This window comes from Zootoca vivipara, chromosome 7, assembly GCF_963506605.1.
Source record: "Zootoca vivipara chromosome 7, rZooViv1.1, whole genome shotgun sequence".
NCBI classification, from domain to species: domain Eukaryota; kingdom Metazoa; phylum Chordata; class Lepidosauria; order Squamata; family Lacertidae; genus Zootoca; species Zootoca vivipara.
The window spans coordinates 45,326,288-45,338,443 of record NC_083282.1 but is presented as its reverse complement, the minus strand read 5'-3'; the positions used below and the strand labels follow the sequence as shown (position 1 = coordinate 45,338,443).

Here is a 12,156-nt window from a genome sequence, read left to right as displayed (position 1 = left end):
GCGGCAGATACGGTGGGCAGAGTTCTTCTCGAACTTCAACTTCTCCATACACTACATCCCGGGAGAGCAGAATGTCAGGGCGGATGCCCTCTCCCGCAAGCCAGAATACATGGAGGAGGAGGCGCCACCGGCACCCAGGCACATTTTCCCCCCGTCAGCATGGTCCTGCGGAGCAGCAGTGGTGAGCGAGGCAGAACTCACAGCACTGACGGCAGCGGATGAATTTGCCAACCGCATCTGCAGAGAACTGAGAAGGGGGGGGGGAGCAGGCAAAAGACTTTGCAGAACGCAGGGGGCTGCTTTTCTACAAGGGTGCACTGTACCTGCCCACCACCCAGCTTAGACGTACGGTCCTCAAGCAGATGCACGACAACCCAACGGCGGGTCATTTTGGGAGGGACAAAACCACTCACCTAGTCATGAGACACTTCTGGTGGCCAGGGGTGCGGGAAGATGTTCGAGACTATGTACGGGGCTGTGACACCTGCCAGCGGGCAAAGGTGGTCAGAGCAGCGCCACCGGGATTGCTGGAGCCCTTAGCCACGCCACACAGGCCGTGGGAAGTGGTGTCCATGGACTTCATCACAGATCTGCCTTCTTCCAGGGGCAAGACCGCAGTGTTGGTGGTGGTGGACCTCATGTCCAAAATGTGCCACTTTATACCGTGTGCCAGGGCGGTCTCGGCAGAAGAGACAGCCAAACTGTTTGTGGATCACGTATTCAGACTGCATGGATTACCCTTAAGGGTTATTTCGGATCGTGGCCGCCAATTTGTTTCCAGGTTCTGGCGGCGGCTCATGAACCTCCTGCAGGTGGAGGTCAGCTTGTCGACGGCTAGACACCCGCAGACCAATGGACAGGCGGAGAGGGTCAACGCCATTCTGCAGCAGTACCTGAGATGCTACGTCAGCCAGAGGCAAACGGACTGGGTGGATCGCCTGCCACTGGCAGAATTTGCCTACAACAATGCGGTGCACGTCTCCACAGGGGTATCGCCCTTTAAGGCCAATTACGGGCGTGACCTCAGATCTTTCCCTGAGAGGGAGGGGGAGGAGGAGGAGGAGGGCCCACAGGCTGAGGATTGGGCAGAGGAACTGGAGACGGTGCACCAGCAGCTCAGAGAACACTTGGAGAGAGCCAAGGAAGCATACAAGAGGGGGGCAGATCGCCACAGGCGACCGGGGGAGGTCATTAGGGTGGGGGACAAAGTTTGGTTGTCCTCGGAGGGCCTTCCCATCAGAGGGCGATGCAAAAAGCTGGCGCCCAGAAGGTTGGGCCCCTTCACGGTCACGCAACAGGTCAACCCGGTGGCATACAGGCTGGCACTGCCAGAGGACATGAGGGTGCACCCAGTGTTTCATAGATCGCTGCTGTCACCGTACAGGGAAAGCAGCAGGCTCCGAGACAGCGAACAAACCCCTGAGGGAGGGGGGGAGAGGGAAGGCAGGGAGCAACTCAATGAGGCCACAGCCATCATGGATTCAAGGTGGGGGGTGGGGGGCCTGGAGTACCTCATGGCATGGGAGGATGCTCCACCGTCCCAGAATGAATGGGTCCCAGCCACTCAGATACAGGAGGAATTCCTGGTAGAAGAATTTCACGCCCTTTTTCCCCATAGACCCAAGCCCTGGCACATGGAAAGGGAGGGGGAGGGGGAGGAAGCACGGGAGAGCAGTTCACCATGGCGCTGGGAAGCGGAGTTTGAGGAACCAGAGGATGAGGTATGGGTGTCACCGAGATCCACCCAGTCAGAGGAAGGAGCAGATTGGCAGAACATTTTTACCCCCACCAGCTCTGACGCCACAGACTTTTTGGGATTCCCGTCCTCCCAGGCGGAAGGGGGGGGCTTGCAGGACTGGGGGGAGGTGTTCACGCCAACGGGCTCGGAAAGCACTGAGTTCTTAGGCTTCCAGTCGTCACCGACACCTGGGGGGGACCTGGGGAGGGGTGAAGGAGAGCTTGGGAGGGGGGTGGATGTGAGGGACAGGGGATATCGCGAAGTCCCTCCCCTCCTAAGTTCAAGCCAATCCCCGAGCACAGGGGGAAGCAGAGAGAGTTCCGATTCCAGTGGGGAAGCAGGAAGTCGTGTCCGAGGCTCAGGCAAGGTAGAGGAGCCAGGGTCCCAGGTGGGACAGGAAGGGGCGAATAAGGGCGGGAGACCCATCCCCCCAACTCCGGAATTACGCAGAAAGAGGAGGGGAAAGAGGATGGGTCTGCCAAAGCTTTTGTGTTGGAGAAAGACGCGCCAAAAGCCATTAGGAGGTTCTGAAACCGACTGACAACATCACTCCGTGTAAATAGCAATGACTTGAGCACTGTAAATACGCAGCACCAATAAAAGAATAAAATGCAGAGCTGCGTAGCGTCGTTACTCTGAAGTAGTCCACTCCGGCCACTGTGACACATTGGTTTTAAAAGACAACCATTTTCAGCAGTAACCAAGTTCCAACTGACAGAAATCTGCCATAATTTCTGCATTGACATACTCCACAGAATCCAGCATAAAGAACCTGTCAATTGCTAAACTCCACAGATGCCACTTTACCTTGTTTATTTAAGGGTCGTTTCCTCACACAGACACAAATTCTATGTTCTTCTATCTTCAAAAAAGGAAAGAAAAATTTCACATTAAGACCAGCTCTTTGACATCTTTATTCACTAAGCTGTATCAGAGAAGGTGCTGATGGGATACTCTGCAACACCCAACAATATAATGCAATTCCCTAGTATAAGAAAGTTTTAAGTAATAGTTTTTGTTGCAGTTATGAAGACTTGTAACATCACTGTCAATATTAGCCCTTTTCCAGTAAGTTATATAGACAACAAAGGTCCCATTCCTATGTAGAATGGCACCAGCTGTCTTGTGCAGTTTTCTTATCGAGATAGTTCCGCATATATGCAAATAATGTTAATGTGAAATACTATAAAACAACTATGGCCCCAACAAAGCATTTTTCAAAACCCTGTACTGAACTCAGTCATGTAAATAAAAAAAAACTTTTTCCGTTGTGTTCTTCTTTATTTGCAATATATGTCATAAACATTGATTCATGCAAAGTTGATTATTTTTATTTTACAACACCCCCCGATGTTCCAAATGTCTATTTAATATCATTTAACTTAAGTAGTTTCAGTTTTTAAACAATGGTACCATTCCACAAATCACCATGGGTTCTTGGAGGTCTATAACCACATTTATCAACATTATATGTGATAAAAATACTGTATACCAGGTTGATGAAAAATAGATATCATTTATATGACTTGTCTAGACAAAGCAGGCAAGTAGAGAAAGTCAGTATGTACTTTTAGAATTCCTATGCTTAATGGAACTTTAGCCCAATGATAGCTATTCCGCTTGAGTGGTTATCACTTGTGAAAATTTTAATAATTTGCCAAGTCACAATATGATCCAGCAGCCTACCGATTTCATTGAGCACTAGTTCTCTGTTTAATGTTCAATGCACATTCTTTGACACCATTTTAAAATTTAGGACATACAATCAATAAATGAGCAAGATTACTTTGATAATCCCAGATAATACATTGAGAGCTCAATGGAGTCCCATTCTTTAATAGTTTACTTCAGTTACCTACATCTTGATGTTCATAAAGTATTTGTTACCTCCTTAAAATATAGTGAATTTACACCAATAATTGTGTTTATTTGAAGAGGAATACTAAATAAGAAGACACTTGGAAGGGGAAATGTGGCTAGTTAGTTGCAAGTATTTACTTACAGGGTCATTCATTGATATCGACTGACAAATGATATTGGCTCTATGTTCCTTAACCATCCGTGCAAAATCCCAGTTTGGACAACTACTGTCATATTCCTGTAAGGCAAAGTAGTAATTAACTTACAATCTTACTATAGAGAAAATTATGCAACTTTTCTTCCTAAGAATGTTCAACACTAGCGATTAAGAAATAAAGTAGGAAAGGTCTTTCTTGGGGCAAAAGTTTTACTTTATGCTTTCATCCACTGTTATTAAAGCTTCACTACTATACATTTTAAAAACTTTCCCCCCCTAAAGATTCCTTGAACTCTTAAATTCCAATTAGCTGCTCTCCATTGTTGGTCTAATTGTAGCCTTGATATACTTAAAGTATGGCAAGTAAGTATCGTTTTTTCTTAGAGAGGATTTAGAGAAACTGCCCAGGCAGTTTTCTGTAATGTATCAGCCATAAGGATCTTTCAAAACTAGAACTAGGAATAAAAATCTAGAACTCAGTTTGGTATGCTAATTGCTTTTAACTTTGAGAAAGCAGAAGTAATTTCATTCCATGCAATGAAAAAAGCTAAATTGCTTATTTAGTCAGATTACATAGAGAACAATGATGAATATCCATGCTCTGCATGTCACCCAATGATACAGCTATTGAATAAAACATGCTGCAGAATGTTTCACATGCAAGTATCACATTTTTACCTGTGCCCGCTTATTTCTTATTTCAGAGAACTGGGCCCTTTTCTCTTCCCTCTTATTTTTCATTTTGTCCATCTCTTTAACAATGTTAGATTTCCTACGAGCTAGAAGAAGCAAGAATGTCATTACTGTTACAGAAATGAAATTGATCTTCTATCCACAAGTCTCCCAGAGAGAGTCTTAAAATAAAAATAAAAATCAGGCGATGTATCATTTTATTGTCACGTAAATTTCTACAGTCATAGGTGATATTTAAGACAACAGGAGTGTTCAGGTTCTTCAAGTTTCCTTGGAAGTCATCCACTTTGGCTGGAAGCATAGAAACTCACTGGTTACTTTGTGTTGATAGTGAGTTCTCTGCAAATGCAAAAATACACTTGAAATACTACTTCTTATGTTCAGGAACTAAGCTTTTATTCAAGCTTGGATGCAAGACTGTAGACCAGTTCAACCTAAGCTTTAGTGTCCATCCTCAACTATATTCAAACCTCCATTAAGATGGTAGTACAAACCTCTCTTCCAGACTGAACAAAAACATTGAAGATGCTGATTTAAAGAACCATGAAGCAAGCTGGGAACCATATTCCTACCTTGAATTGCAGCAGAGACCATTCTCAAAGTCTGTGGATTGTCTTCTGTCATTTCATTGCCATTTGGTTGTACATTACATCGATCAGTAGAATAGCTGATCCTAGATCGAGTTCGTACAACTGTTGAGATGGGAAATCAGTGGTTAAAAGCATTACTCAAGGCAACACAAGGAATAGTGAGGGTTTGTAAATTTACAAGATCCTTTTATGAAAAGAGATTAGAGCTGTCCTACCCCTGTGAACACTTGTGCGAAACAAATGCAAAATCATAGTGTATTGTACTTATTCCAACTCACCAGGAAGAGCAGAGTGGCTTCGTGTTCGTACAGGAGCAGGCAATTCCATCTCCATATCGCTTTCCAGAGGGCTGTTCTGAGTTTCTGCTATGACAGACATCTTGCTAGCTTGCAATCGCAGAACTAAGGAGCAAGGGGAAAGTGTCATCAATTGCCAGCTTAATAGTGTACAGCCAAATTGCTTTCAAAAATGTTTGCGTATTTTTGTGTGTGCACAAAGAAGTACAATACAATTTCATCAAGCGTTTGGGAACTAGAGGTCTGGTAAAAGCCAGTTTAAAGGCTGTATTTAACTAACTTTTACTTGGAGTACACCCAATGAAATTAAATGCCACGACTAACAGATCCTGTTAGTAGAATACAACCCCTAGACAACAGTATAAGGGTGGTATTTAACTAAGTTTTACTTGGAGGGCCAGATGTGGCTTGTCAACCTGGGAAGGTAGCCCATCTAGGAGAAGGAAAACTATGCAATTTTAATAAGGTATTCAGAAAGGCATGTTTCTAAAACCTAAATTAGAGGAAAGGACTTCAAAAATGGAAAGGTGAGGGAGTATTACCATAGAATTGATGAGAAATATGGAGGCAACAGGATACTGCTAAGATTTATTTCCTGAACGTAATTCAGAAAAGGAAACACCTCCGGAGCATATATTTATTGTGATGCAGAGTAACTGAACTTTTATTTATTAACGTTCTAATAAATGCTTTGGGATGAATAACCATTGGTATTAATTTAATTTATTACCTGCCCTTCACCCTATGGTCCCAGGGCAAATTACAATAAGTTAAAGTACATTAAAAACTGTTTTAAAAACTTACAAGTACAAAAAAATACACCACCACTGCAATATAGAGAGTGGGTCCTTATTAGTATTAAGCTATTAAGTATTAGTATCATGACACTTCTGTATGGGCAGCTGAAGGAGAAGAGGCATAAGCACAGGATAGACCTGTAGGGTTAAAGCTACAGGTGACAGTGGCTACATAGAACTTCCAAAAATAAGAAGTGAAGGGAGAATCAGGCTCTGTAATACATTTACTAGGATTCATATGTCTTCCAATTCCCAGTAACCTAGTAAATCTGAAATAAAATTGCTTCAAAATCAGATGCAGCGTACAGAGTTCTTTTCCAATAAAGGGATAAAACTACTCATAATATCTCAATTAAATTTGTTTTTACCTTCTTTCGGAGCAGGAATCTTTGAGAGTGTTGTTCTGCGGGTTTGCCTCTGAAGTAAAAAAAAAAGTCTACTGAACATTAACACAGACCCCACTTTGCAACATAATAAATTTGGAATATTAATGGAATTGTTTTAATGAGAATTGCTAACTGCCAACTTACAAATATTGTAGAGAATATAGAAATACATAATCTATAAATTACAAAACTCAGAAAATTTGTAAGTTCTATTAATTTCTGTGTATTCCCCAAAATAAGAATCAAAAAGAATTTTAGGACAACCAGATTGGCTAATTCGAGCCAGGCAGATTGAGAGTAGATTACAGCTAAATATTTCAATGGATTGTTAACTGTTAACTAGAATGTCAGTGGAAAACTACTAGCAATGTTTATCAAACATCAAATGCCTCCCACAGGAATTTAGCTTCTGGTTCGTTAATAATGCAATTATAGTTATCTGGCAACATAAAAAAATTCAAAAGACTTATACTTCCCTTCCTACATGGGGGTGTCACAACAGCTAGCTGAAAATTAGCTCTTGAGAAGAGGGATACACTGGCAAAGGAACATATGCAAACCATGCTTATGATACCTTACAGAAACCAGGTACACAAAGAATCTAACTGAAAATTGAATAGGGCTTTGTTATACTGAAGAAATCCATTTTCATTTTCATCTTCATAAAATTCCATAATTGTCATTACAAATAGTTTGGCAAATGCTTAAAACCATTTGGCCTGTTTTATAACACATTTAAAGAACCGCCAACACTTTATTTGGCTGATATGTTTTCATATGCTTGGTGCTCCTGCTGAAGGGGGTGGGAGGAAGATTTATACAAATTCCTTCCCTGCCTCTCCAACCTGCTGTAAAAATGTACCAGAGAGTTGGGGGGACCATTCAAAATAGGGTGGTAGGTGGTACAGAAACAAGGAGTGGAAATTAGTGAAAAGCACTACTACTGTATACTGTTTTGCCAATGGGTACTGCTGGATATCAGCCCCTTCTATTTATGAAAGGAGATAAAGTACTGTACTTGAATACCACCACACTTTTTCCACCCGACCATTCCTATGAATGAAGCAAAGTTAAGTTCGATTCTCAAACAGATGATGTTTCTGCTGTATAGTACTGCCTTTATTAAATACGGACTGCAAGATTTTAACATGTATGCTAGGAGGAGTACTGAATGCTACTTTAAAAAAGAAAGTTGTCAAACTCAGGGAGAGTATTAGGGAAATAACCAATATAATTAATTGCAGAAGAAATGGTTAGTTAGGATTAAGTTTTAAAAGACCTTGTTCTGCCTCATTTATATTAACTGGCTCTATCTGCTATCTGACTAGGTAGGTATAATTATTTCCTTGTAGGTGACCGATGAGACAAAAAACTGTATCAAATCAGAATGCAGAACTTGATTTAATATCTGTATGTTGCTTTTCCAGCAACCAAACTGAGCACAAAGCAGCTCCCTACAGTATCAGATGAGTCAGCCTCAAGCATTTGCAGCCCAAGAATCTAGTCTTAAACGTGCAGAGAAAATAAGAATTTGACTCAAAGCATTTTGCCATCATGACTATGATCTAAAGGACTGCTTGAAAAATATATTTGGATGAACCTGCTACCAACAAAGGCAAACACCAGAAAAATTGAAAACCACGTTTCTCTGTATAATGGATACACTTCTAGGAGAGACCCAAGAACTAAAATGTGGTCTTAAAAGGAAACGTATTACCGTACATACAGCATCCAACAGAGCAGTTCCGTTAGTGCAGGGACTTTTGGCTGTGCAACAAATGTCCCTTCTCTCTCCTCTCCCTATGCACCTCCTGCAATCAGCTCTGGGGGTTCCCCCAACCCTCAACAGAATATTTGGGGTGGGCTCAGGGAGAGAGACCAGAGGGGGGTAGAGCGAGGGACAGTTCCATTGTGCAAGTGGAAATCTTTGCACTAGAAGTGCTAACATAGTAGACAAGGCTTTGCTGCTGTATTTTCCTAACAAGGAGGATGTTTATCTCTGAAGTTTGTGTTGTGGAATTATAGCACGAGCATCAAGCCTGTGCCTGCTCCGGAGGCTTATATTTTAATCACCTGTTGTCAAGTGACTGACAGCTATGCGACCCTTCCCATCTGCCAGAATGGACCACTCACCCAAAAATTCCGCACCCCTGAACTACATGATAATGTGAACAGGGTAAGCAGCAGAAACTGACTGCACATAAGCCATAGTGAAGTGAAAGGGTAGAAAATCCAAGATCATGACAATAGAGCAGCAAGTGCAAGGGAAAAGGTAATTTGGACAGTGGTAGAAAGCTTCAGGTAGGGCAGTCCTACAAAGCAGCGGAGAGCAGTGGCTTCTGTACAACCAACAACAGAAGAATAATAAGTATTTTCAAATCCAGGCCTTCAGGAAAAGCTGCAGGTCCTACAATTTCCTCCTCTTGGCAATTATCTGACTCAGAAGCCCCATGTGCCTTTGGACATGATTCCCTTAGCTTTACCTCTTGCCATTTGCCTAAGAGCACTCTGTCCAAAATGCTCTTTCTACATATTGCCCCACCATTTCTCTCCTTTGCCCTTCAGATTTTCCCTTTCAATTGCCATTGCCTCATTCCTAGTCCTCTGGGGCAGTGTGCATATCCATACCCCTAGGGCTCCTCTACCCAATGTCTTGCTCCTCCATCACAAGAGAGTTTGGCCATACTGCTTCCTCCCAGCACCACTGTTCAGGTGATGTAACTGGTATTAAGACAGGGATGCAGAAAAGCTTCAATTAGCACTTTTAGAGGATAATAGAATAAAGACATTTGGGGGTGGGGTGATCAGAAATTATCCCCAGGAAAGTACATGAATAGAGATGCTGTTAATATATTTTTTTAAAAGAAGAATTAATAATGCTGAAAAACATAAACTTCTTTTGCATTGTTAATCCATATTTTGAGACCTCAAATCAACAGAGGCAAGCATGAAATAGTAAAATATTAAAAGCTATAAAAACAACTAATTAAGTTTCAAACCATCTTTAAAATTCAATAGGTTCAGATTCTTGCTGCTTGGCAAGTATCAAAGGAAAAACTCCAGGATAACCTACCTGTGTGGTTACATTCTCCTGGGCAAGATGGCTTTCTTTCACAGCAGCAACAACTGGAGATGTAAACAGCTCTGGATTTATTGCTACCACATCATCAAGGTCAATCTGCAAAGGGAAAACAGACACAAAACACAGGATGAGCCATTTACCACATAATTAATCATCAGCATTAAGGGTATGTGTTAAGCAATCTACCACATGCCTAAGCAACAGGACCATCAGTCAGCAATTTGTTTGGCATGACCAGTTTAAAGCAATGAATTTACAGCTCTCATGAGTTGATAAACAATATATTAAAACAAGTTGCCCACCAATATAGTGTTCCAGGAGGCTCTTATTTCACAAGACACCAGCAAATCCCATTTGCTACAAATGCTTTAATCTCTAGTAGCTAATCTTAGTACATCCCAGTCATTCCTTGATTTCCACTATAAGCTCCTAGTATTTGTAAAGCAATTATTACTTACTGAAACAAATTATTAGAAAGACTAACACTCCAAAAAATGAAGTGTTTACTAATCTAAAACTAATCAGTTAGGCTATGCAACTGATTTCTCCCTTAGTTTTGTGCATGTGCAGAGGTAGAGTGAATAAGTCATGCCCCACAGCCCATCTGCTTTACCTTAAGAATGACATCATAATCCTATTGCTAGTGCTGCAATATTCTAACAGTCATTTTCCTGAGCTACAGAGGCACCCATAGAGCAGGTAGTAAGTATGAATTTGAAGTCTCCAGATCAACTACTCAACTTCTACACATCTCACACCATGTTGGGAAATGTTGTCTCTTATTCATTTAACACAATGTTGTCTCTTATTCATTTAACACAACAAGAGTTTGTTTCATGGTTGATAAAAAAGCTCTGAGTAGGTGTTTAGTATACACACTTATTGGCTAATATTCAGCCTGATCCTAGTCATGTTTACTCAAATGCTAGGCTCAACTGAGCTCAATATATTCACAACTTACTCCCAAATGAGTAAATTAGTTTTGCAGCCTATATGATACAACTTTCTAAGCAAAAGAGTGTCATTATTTTTAGGATCGTTTCTGCATTATATACCATTTATCAGGGTAGGTCATGATCTACTGCAGGCATCCCCAAACTTCGGCCCTCCAGATGTTTTGGACTACAATTCCCATCATCCCTGACCACTGGTCCTGTTAGCTAGGGATCATGGGAGTTGTAGGCTAAACATCTGGAGGGCCGAAGTTTGGGGATGCCTGATCTACTGGATAATTTTTGTAGAGAATGTTAGTCCTTCGCTTCATCCAACAGAATAGATATAATGTTCTTAAGCAATAGTACACTATCAAGATCACTTAACACAGCAACATCTTAATTTGTAAGATCCCAGAATGCACTCTTGCTTTGCATAGCACATTTTACTGACACAGATGAATTATAGAATTCAATTTAAAAAAGAAGTCAGCCAAGCACTAGCCTACCGTAGAAAACCACACTGTTTAGTTTAAGTGGGACTCTCACAAGGAAAAAGAATGGTCAATGAAAAAAAGAATCAAGATTGAGGTAGAGAAGGAATTATTTTTGAGGATCATATGGTGGAAAGGCAGGTTATGATTTATTTAATTGGTATATCTACAAATATCCATTTAAAGACATGCAAAACAGTTTTTGCAGTTGGAATTCTTAGTAATTTTGGACAAAAAAGCACCACGAGTTGCAGGAGGTAGGTTTTGAACCAACATTTATTGAAGATTTCCAAATGTATGGTTTATATGATGTCTACTCAATCATAAGCACCTCGCTGGATCAAAACAAAGACCAATCCAGCCCAGCATTCTGTTCTCCAGTGGCTAGTCAGATGCCTAAAGGGAGCCAACAGGCAATTGGTATTGCTGGAGAATCATTGCTGAATTGTATGCACCTCAATAGCTCATAGGCCCTATTAAATTCAATAGCACTTACATGTAAACATGTACAGTATTGGACTACCAATCCTAAATGGAGGGTGGGGTGGAGAGGGAGTGAAGTGATGGACAATCTGTCACTTCTAAAGTCTACCAAGTTGTACAGGCAGAGCAAGTGATGGGAGAATCTGGAATTTTACTTTTTATTCTCTGGCAGTTAAACCACCTGTGGAGTTTTCTGTGGCTATAGCTATGGTCTGCAGCTTAGACACCTTGCCCACCAGAGGAAAGGCACCTCCACATCATCCTAACTCCCTTCAGCCAACATATCTAGGGGTTAGGGTTGCTCTTAGCCTCAGCTGCTTGACTGCATAAATAAAGAATGGGGATAAATTTCAAATTCTCACCTCTTTCCCTTTGACAACGTTATTTTCTGACCATTCTACAGATACCACCATTTTTTCCAAGCTCACTGTCTTGATTGTGGCACCATGGACTGCACCTGAATAGGGGGGGAAATTCATTTCAAAAAAGGCTTGTTTCCTCAAATCAGAGAACCACAGAGAAACTAGATGCCTTGAAATATCAACTAATCCGAAACATGCAATGTGAAACTTGTCACAAAAGTACAAACAGATTTGTGAGCTTCCACTCTAAGCAGAAAAGTATTAATGGAGTGCCATAGATAGTGAT

General features: G+C 41.6%; 1 protein-coding gene across 2 annotated transcripts in view; it reads right to left on the bottom strand.

The window, feature by feature from the left end:
• The window catches only part of KIF2C (kinesin family member 2C), a 31,079-nt gene that overhangs the window by 17,028 nt on the left and 1,895 nt on the right, over positions 1–12,156 (bottom strand). For both annotated transcript variants that reach the window (XM_035123296.2, XM_035123297.2), the window contains exons 2-9: positions 11,871–11,965; positions 9,591–9,695; positions 6,500–6,548; positions 5,317–5,439; positions 5,021–5,140; positions 4,434–4,534; positions 3,741–3,836; positions 2,546–2,600 (exon numbers count right to left, since the gene is read on the bottom strand). In XM_035123296.2, coding sequence (XP_034979187.1) covers positions 2,546–2,600; positions 3,741–3,836; positions 4,434–4,534; positions 5,021–5,140; positions 5,317–5,439; positions 6,500–6,548; positions 9,591–9,695; positions 11,871–11,965 — 744 coding nt within the window. The remainder of the gene's footprint in view (positions 1–2,545; positions 2,601–3,740; positions 3,837–4,433; positions 4,535–5,020; positions 5,141–5,316; positions 5,440–6,499; positions 6,549–9,590; positions 9,696–11,870; positions 11,966–12,156) is intronic.